This window comes from Lepidochelys kempii, chromosome 9 (assembly GCF_965140265.1).
Source record: "Lepidochelys kempii isolate rLepKem1 chromosome 9, rLepKem1.hap2, whole genome shotgun sequence".
Taxonomy (NCBI): domain Eukaryota; kingdom Metazoa; phylum Chordata; order Testudines; family Cheloniidae; genus Lepidochelys; species Lepidochelys kempii.
The window spans coordinates 98,206,345-98,215,456 of NC_133264.1; the positions used below are offsets into that span (position 1 = coordinate 98,206,345).

Consider the following 9,112-nt stretch of genomic DNA (forward strand, 5'->3'; position numbering starts at 1 on the left):
CGTGGGATGGCCAGGAAAGGTACATGACGCTTGCATCTTCAGGAACTCTGGTCTGTTTCAAAAGCTGCAGCAAGGGACTTTATTACCAGACCAGAAAATAACCATTGGGGATGTTGAAATGCCTATAGTTATCCTTGGGGACCCAGCTTACCCCTTAATGCCATGGCTTATGAAGCCATACAGAGGCACCCTGGACAGTAGTCAGGAGCTTCAACTACAGGCTGAGCAAGTGCAGAATGGTGGTAGAATGTGCATTTGGACGTTTAAAGGCGCGCTGGCGCAGTTTACTGACTCGCTTAGACCTCAGCGAAACCAATATTCCCACTGTTATTACTGCTTGCTGTGTGCTCCACAATATCTGTGAGAGTAAGGGGGAGACGTTTATGGCGGGGTGGGAGGTTGAGGCAAATCGTCTGGCCGCAGGTTACGTGCAGCCAGACACCAGGGCGGTTAGAAGAGCACAGGAGGGCGCGGTGCGCATCAGAGAAGCTTTGAAAACCAGTTTCATGACTGGCCAGGCTACAGTGTGAAACTTCTGTTTGTTTCTCCTTGATGGACGCCCTCTTGGTTCACTCTACTTCTCTGTAAGCTAGCCACTCTCCCCTCCCCCCTTCGATCACCACTTGCAGAGGCAATAAAGTCATTGTTGCTTCACATTCATGCATTCTTTATTCATCACACAAATAGGGGGATAACTGCCAAGGTAGCCTGGGAGGGGTGATGGAGGGAAGCACCGGGTGGGGTGGTGGAGGAGAGAAGGACAAGGCCACACAGCACTTTAAAACTTATTGAATGCCAGCCTTCTGTTGCTTGGGCAATCCTCTGGGGTGGAGTGGCTGGAGACCCCCCGACTGCGTTCTTGGGCGTCTGGGTGAGGAGGCTATGGAACTTGGGGAGGAGGGTGGTTGGTTACACAGGGGCTGTAGCAGCGGTCTGTGCTCCAGCTGCCTTTCCTGCAGCTCAACCATATGCTGGAGCATATCAGTTTGATCCTCCAGCAGCCTCAGCATTGAATCCTGCCTCCTCTCATCACGCTGCCGTCACCTCTCCGCTTCAGCCCTCTCTTCAGCCCGCCACCTCTCCTCCCAGTCATTTTGTGCTTTCCTGAACTCTGACATTGTCTGCCTCCACGCATTCGTCTGTGCTCTGTCAGTGTGGGAGGACAGCATGAGGTCAGAGAACATTTCATCGCAAGTGTGTTTTTTTTTCGCCGTCTAATCTTCGCTAGCTTCGGGAAGGAGAAGATCCTGTGATCCTTGAAACACATGCAGCTGGTGGAGGAAAAAAAAAAAGGGACAGTGGTATTTAAAAAGACACATTTCACGGTAAACCTTGCTGTTAACATTACATATATAGCACGTGCTTTCATTACAAGGTCGCATTTTGTCTCCCCCCACCACGTGGCTAACCCCTTCCCTCCCATGGCTAACAGCAGGGAACATTTCTGTTCAGCCATAGGCAAACAGCCCAGCAGGAACGGACACCTCTGAATGTCCCCTTCAGAAAAGCACCCTATTTCAACCAGGTGACCAGGAATGATCTCACTCTCCTGAGGTAACACAGAGAGATAAAGAACGGATGTTGTTTGAATGCCAGCAAACATACGCTGCAATGCTTTTTTCTGCAATGATTCCTGACTACGTGCTACTGTCTTAGCGTGGTAAAGCATCATATCATGGAGGATGGAATAAGGCTGCCCTCCCCAGAACCCTTTTGATAAGACTTTGGGAGTACATCCAAGAGAGCTTTATGGAGATGTCCCTGGAGGATTTCCGCTCCATCCCCAGACACGCTAACAGATTTTTTCCAGTAGCTGTACTGGCTGCGAATGCCAGGGCAAATCAATCATTAAACACATGCTTTTAAACTATGTATACTATTTAAGAAGGTACACTCACCAGAGGTCCCTTCTCCACTTGGCGGGTCAGGAGGCAGCCTTGGGTGGGTTTGGGGGGTACTGGCTCCAGGTCAAAGGTGAGAAACCGTTCCTGGCTGTCGGGAAAACTTGTTTCTCCGCTTGCTTGCTGTGAGCTATCTACAAACTCATCATCATCATCTTCCTCGTCCCCAAAACCTGCTTCCGTGTTGCCTCCCTCTCCATTGAAGGAGTCAAAGCACACGGTTGGCTGAACTCCTTAAAATGGCGTGTAGCTCATCATGGAAGCAGCATATTTGGGGCTCTGACCCGGAGCGACTGTTTGCCTCTCTGGTTTTCTGATAGGCTTGCCTCGGCTCCTTAAGTTTTCACGTGGCACTGCTTTGCGTCCCTGTTAGGGCCTCTGTTCTTTATGCCCTGGGAGATTTTGACAAATGTTTTGGCATTTCAAAAACTGGAAAAGAGTTCTGATAGCATGGATTCCTCTCCCCATACAGCGATCAGATCCTGTACCTGCCATTCAGTCCATGCTGGAGCTCTTTTACGATTCTGGGACTCAACCATGGTCAGCTCTGCTGATGAGCTCTGTTCTCACCTGCAGCTTGCCACGCTGGCCAAACAGGAATTGAGATTCAGATTCAAAAGTTCACGGGCCTTTCCTGTCTACCTGGCCAGTGCATCTGAGTTGAGAGTGCTGTCCGGAGCGGTCACAATGGAGCACTCTGGGATAGCTCCCGGAGGCCAATACCGTCGAATTGCATCCACACTACCCCAAATTCGACCTGGCAAGGCCAATTTCAGTGCTAATCCCCTTGTAGGGGGTGGAGTAAAGAAATCTATTTTTTAAGAGCCCTTTAAGTTGAAAAAAAGGGCTTTGTCGTGTGGACGGGTGCAGGGTTAAATCGATTTAACGCTGCTAAATTCAACCTCAACTCCTAGTGTAGACCAGGGCTTAGGCTAGATCTAATTGAGGTGATGGTAGTGGGATGGTGGGGAAAAGCTCAATTGTGTGGTGGACCCTGCGCCTTCTGGAGGTGGTTTATTCACCCTTTGTCCAAGTCTGTATTGTGGGTGTGCATTTTAACCTTTTTCACCTGGTGTTTTTTTAACTTTTTTAATGTTCTTTTAACATTTTCACCTGGTGTCAGTAGCCAAAAACATCTTCATATGAGGCTGTGGTGATAGGTTTTTCAGATCTGCATCCAGTAATTCTTGACTTTGTAACTTCTGGATGATTGCAATATGCTCTGTTCTTGAAAACCACTCAGAAGCTATAGCAGGTGCAAAATGCAGTGCTAGAAATGGGATAATACATGATTTTTCAGACAGCTGCATTAGCTTCCTTGCTTCTGGATACAATTTGAGGTGTTTGGTTTTTATGTGGTTTGGGTCCTGGTCTCTTCCCCTCTGTACCATTACAGCAGCTGATCAGATAAGGTGCTTGAGCTAATAATCTCAAGATTTAAAAGTCCAACGACTGGGTGTTCTCCTGGGAGTGAAAAGATTCCTAGTCTGGAATCAGAGTAACAGCCGTGTTAGTCTGTATTCGCAAAAAGAAAAGGAGGATTTGTGGCACCTGCTGCAGTTTCCACGATATGCATCTGAAGAAGTGAGCTGTAGCTCACGAAAGCTTATGCTCTAATAAATTGGTTAGTCTCTAAGGTGCCACAAGTCCTCCTTTTCTAGTCTGGAATGTACTTTGCTTGCTTGTCCAAAGTGCACATCTGTTGACATGGAGAGAGGATGGTGCATCTTCTCTTCTCAGACTTATACCTGTAGTAACTAGGTGGGTTGGTGGGAAAGAGAAAAGTGTCTTTGCTTTTAGTTCATAGTCACTTTTTTATAGTTAAATGCTTTACATGGTCCCCTGACACATGGCATAAGTGGCCATTATGCACTATTTAATAAACCCAGTATTTGGTGTTGTGAAATGAGTTAGATAAGCTCAGGTTCTCTCCAATTCTGGTAGTCATAACTTTCTATGCTAGGGCCTGCCAGAGGGTGTGTTTACACTAGAAATAAAAGTCGACCTATATTAGGTTGACTTACAGCCACTACAGTAATTACCATGGTGGTGCATGTCCACACTACCCTTCTTGGGTCAGTGGCTCACCAGGAGCGCTTCCATGGACATAAGAGGGGCAGTGTGTGGAGCTGAGAGCCTGGTTCCTCAGTTCTGCTGGCAGCTCCTGCTGGGCTCCCGGCAGGCTGCCCCCTCCCTGTTCCACAGCAGGAGCAGGGCGGGAAGCCGCCTGGGGCTCCTCAGGAAGCCGTGAAATTGATAAGGCTGCCTAGCTCCTGGCAGGGAGTGGCCAGGGCCTCCTGGGTTCTCGCCCCAGCTTCCAGCTGGGAGTGGGGTCCAGCCACGCAGCTCTCCAGGGAAGTGAGAGTGGAGCTGGATTCTTGTCAATTTCACAGGTCCTGCCAACAGTGATGTAAGGAACACACACACACACTGCGTTGCCATAACTACACTGACATAAGCCCTACGCCTCTCGTGGAGGTGGAGTTATTTTGTTGGTGTAGTAGACCACTTACATCGGCTGGAGCAAGACTGTAGTGTAGACACTGACATCATCAGGTCAACATAAGCTGCCTTATGTCCACCTAACCGTGTAGCGTAGACTAGACCATAGTATGAAGAACAGGTTTAGGTTTGTGAATGGTTGGAATGCTGATCAAAGGGAAAGTACTCCTGCAACTTTGCTCCACGAATTCTCTATCCTGGACCTCTTAAAAAGAACCTGCAATTTAGGACATTGAATGGCAGCAGCAGGCCAACACCATCACATTAATTTTCCATTGTGACCTACCTGCACTGAGGCTGACTATGCTCCAGGTGCAGAGTATTAACCTCCTTTGGTACTTTCACATGAGCAAGGGTTTTTTTAAGCTATTGGTTAACTAATTTTAAACCCTGGATGATGTGAAACTCTCAATGGCCAGCAGATTTTCATTTGCCCTGTACAGTAATCTCAGAGTTAACTGTGGACTTCCACTTTAAAGATGTGCTGAGGGAGAGGATATCATGAGCATTCCTGTGGAAGGATATTTTTCGGTTCAGGGAGCACTACTTTACTTGCAGCTCTGTGTTTAGCTGCCTTTGAACTCAGTTCTTTCCACCACCTATCAATTACTACGGAACAATTACAGGGTTCACCACAGTGCAGCATTAGGTGCTTCTGCGCTTGCAGGCCTGGACTCTAATATATTATCTGTTTCAGAATCTGGGACGGTCAGAAAATTAGGGCCAAGCAAACCAAGTCAAACAAAATCAATCACTGTCTGCCCAACAGAGTAGGTTCATTTCAGGTTTAAGTGGAGTGTCGGCAGTTCAGTGTTAATACTGGAGGCAGGTGAAGGTTGCATGATTAGGGCTAGAGAACTTATTTGTAAAACATCAAGTTTGACACTTCTCTTAAATCTGCTCCCCTGCTGATAGGGGAAGGCCTTTGGCAGTGGAGGCAGCAAGTGGATACAAGAGCAACAGTGCCGAACACCTGTAGGCCCCTCCCCTTTCAGTGTAGCTCTACTGCTGGTTGCACACTCTGATGGGTGCTGGGGAAGAGTCCGAGGGAACTTCCCACACTGCGTGAGTGATGACAGGAAGTCAAGCTGCCCAACACGACTGTCTATAAATAAAGGTGCTGTTAAATGCATTGAGCTGAAATGAAAACAATGTTTCAGTTACTTAGTTTAGGTGGTGCCAGCAACATTTATATTAGAAAAGCACCTAAAGGCCTCAGCCAAGATCAGGACCTCATTGTGCTAAGTACTGCATGTGCAGAGTAAGACAGTCCCTGCCCAGACTCTGACTAGCAACAATAGGTTAATTTCCAGACAATCTGATCCATAATTGTTCACTGAACGTGCATCGCTTCTGCCACTAAAATCTCTGGATCTGTTCAGACTGGATGATCTAGACATGATTAGTTCTTTAGAACTAACATTTTAAACAATCATTGATTCTGATTAAGCCAAACTTTTGTTGAGTAATATTTGAAAGTTATTCCTATAAAATAATTTAAGTGAAATCTGTGTAAATTTTCACTCTGTAGATTTATGCACTCTTATCTTGTTTTCTGGCCTGTGATGGAAAACTGTTAGACCTTTACTTTGAATGCTTTATTCAGTTAAATTAAACTGTTCTTCATTTCTCATCTTTCAGGTCTTATCACCATGGTTATCTTGAGGACATGAGTAATGATTTAATTGGATGTAAAAAAAGAACCCCAACCTTATCTTACTATATATTTACATCATGAATGTGGACTGCCTTTTACTCTCATGTGATGCATTAAGATGCTAGAAAAGCTATTCAGTGATTTAAAATACTTTCAAAAGTGTAATATATATTTTATCTATGTATAACTATAAATAAACAACAAGACTCTTAGGTGCTTCTGTTACAGCTATGGAATGTTTAGTGATATCTGTGAAATTATTTTGAAGAAACTTTTATATCTACATCTACTGTACAAAAGACATATTAAAGCAACATTTGTTATTTTAAATCCATGTTCACATCGGTGTTTGATCACTATAAAAGCAAACTGTTCATTCTGAAAGGTTCATTTGTTTATTCCATTGCTGTAAGTACAGAGGTTACTACATAACATTTTATGTATAAATACCAGCATGATCAGAGTTTACATAAGGCTTGTCAGTTAAGATGAAATTTGAAATTCCATCACTTAAAAACTATGAAATAAATACATTAAGTTTAGATGGAGAAGTAATTAATTCTCATTTCCTGACATCATTAACAAATATATGGGATATAGGGTCTTCTTAACTGTGGAATCAGTTATAGACATTTTTTGCATCATAACTGTAAATCATAAAACATTTTTGTAATTTTTTTTTATAAATACATGTAACATACAAATGTAGCAAGATATTTAAGTATAGATACATAACATCCAGCAAGAGAAAACTCACATGTCCAGGATTCCCACTTCAAAGTAGTACGGAAATAAACCTTGCCACTACGTTGGTAATGACCTGAATACGTGTAGCAACATAGCCAAGGTCCTCTATGTACACGTGTTAGACAAATATACTTGGTTTTTGTTTTGTAAGAAACTGAAGTTCAGCTTTGATTTTTATAGTTTGGAAGAATTTATACATTTCTGTTTTGTCTCATGCTGGAAAAGAAACCAACTCTCTTTGACCTCCAAAGTAAGTATCTGTCTACTTTGAAAGACAAGCTGAATGTTCCCTACCTAGGGCCCAGTAAGAATGTGCTTAGTTCTTTCACAAAAATCTTACATTGCTTATTTATGAAAAGCCTATATACCATGCCTTGAGCTGGGTAAAAACATTTTGGAAATTAAAACCTTCTTTCCCCCTGCATATAATTCATTACCTCTCTCTTTATGTATAGAGGGGGTAGGAAAAGACCATGTAGAGATGAAAAGTTATTTAACAGTGATTGCACAAAAGATGGTGAAGTTGAAGTACTTAGGTGAGAGCTGCCCTGGATATTAATTTACATAATGAGTCTTTGTAGGAATAGTCAATAATAATGTTATTACTTTAGCTTAACTTCAAGGGGAGCTGAGGGCATGTACCATCCTGGAATAACAGAAATGTAGGACTGGAAGGGACTGCAGTAGGTCATCTAGTCCAGTCCTCTCCACTGATGCATGACTCAATATTATCTAAGTCAGTGATACTCAGTGGTTCAGGAGCCAGATTCATAGAATTGCAGAATATCAGGGTTGGAAGGGACCTCAGGAGGTCATCTAGTCCAACCCCCTGCTCAAAGCAGGACCTAATCCCCAACTAAATCAGTAATCAACATCACCCGAAAGAGCTACAATAGTGTGAATTCATTGTTTCATTTACTCTAGTACTATATAGTCATACTGAAACAGTCTGACAAGGAAATATTTAGTGTGTATACATAATTCTCACAGTAAAGTGACTGACCAAGTAGTATTTTATCAACTACAATTGGTTAATAACTTAGGTTAATAACTAAATCATACAGTGTTTTACTATCATGTGCTGCAAAGAGCAGCAGGAGACAAATTTGTGACTAGAGAGCTTCAGTCTGAGTATCGCTGATCTAGATTGTCTCTGACAGGTGTTTGTCTAACCTGCTCTTAATGCTCTCCAATGACGGAGATTCCACAACCTCCCTAGGTAATTTATTCCTGTGCTTAACTGCCCTTACAATTAGGAAGTTTTTCCTAATGTCCAACCTAAACCTCCCTTGCTGCAAGTTAAGCCTATTGCTTCTTATCCTTTCCTCAGTGGATAAGGAGAACATTTTATCACCTTCCGCTTTATAGCAATCTTTTACATACTTGAAAACTTATTTCCTCCCCCCCCCCGTCTTCTCTCCTCACTAAACAAACCAATTTTTTTAAATCTTTCCTCATAGATCAATAAGTGCTGGAATAAATTACCTACGGAGGTTGTGGAATCTCCATCATTGGAGATTTTTAAGAGGTTAGATAAACACCTGTCAGCAATGGTCTAGATACTTAGTCCTGCCATGAGTGCAGGGAACTGGACTAGATGACCTCTTGAGGTCCCTTCCAGTCCTGTGATTCTATGCTTTCTAGACCTTTAATAATTTTTGTTACTCTCTTCTGGACTCTCTCCAATTTGTTCATGTCTTTCCTTAAGTGTGGTACCCAGAACTGGACACAGTATTCCCTTTGAGGCCTTGTTACTGGTGAGTCTAGTGGAAGAATTAATTCTCACATCTCGCTTACAACACCACTGCTAATACATCTCAGAATGATCACTTTTTTTTGCACCAGTATTACATTGTTGACCCATATTTATTTTGTGATCCACTACAACTCCCAGACCTTCTTCTACAGTACTCCTTCCTAGGCAGTTATTTCCCATGTTGTATTTGTACTCTTAACTGAAGTACTTATCATTTGTCCTTATTTTCATCTTGTTTAATTCAGACCGTTTCTCCAGTTTGTCAAGATCATTTTTAATCCTGTCCTCCAAAGCGCTTGCAACTCCTCCCTTCCTGTAGCTTTCTTCCTGCCCTTATTCTACATGTCATCCTTTTATTACCAAGCAGCACAAGTTTGGCTCCTTTTTTAATCTACTGCTGTAGTCACCCTTCTTCAGATTCAACATTAACGTCTTCTCAAATCACTTCACTTCTTTCTTCTGATTCTTCTCTGTAACAGAAGGTAGACGTGGATAGAGGAGAAAAACAACACACATACTGTTGTGTATTACCCTGTCCATTTTTATTGT

General features: G+C 43.3%; 1 protein-coding gene across 3 annotated transcripts in view; it reads left to right on the plus strand.

The window, feature by feature from the left end:
* Positions 1-6,602, plus strand: part of MOSPD1 (motile sperm domain containing 1) — a 33,508-nt gene extending 26,906 nt beyond the window's left edge. For all 3 annotated transcript variants that reach the window (XM_073358490.1, XM_073358491.1, XM_073358489.1), the window contains one exon: positions 6,045-6,602. In XM_073358490.1, coding sequence (XP_073214591.1) covers positions 6,045-6,076 — 32 coding nt within the window. In that variant the 3' untranslated portion in view covers positions 6,077-6,602. The remainder of the gene's footprint in view (positions 1-6,044) is intronic.
* The last annotated feature ends 2,510 nt before the right edge of the window (positions 6,603-9,112 follow it).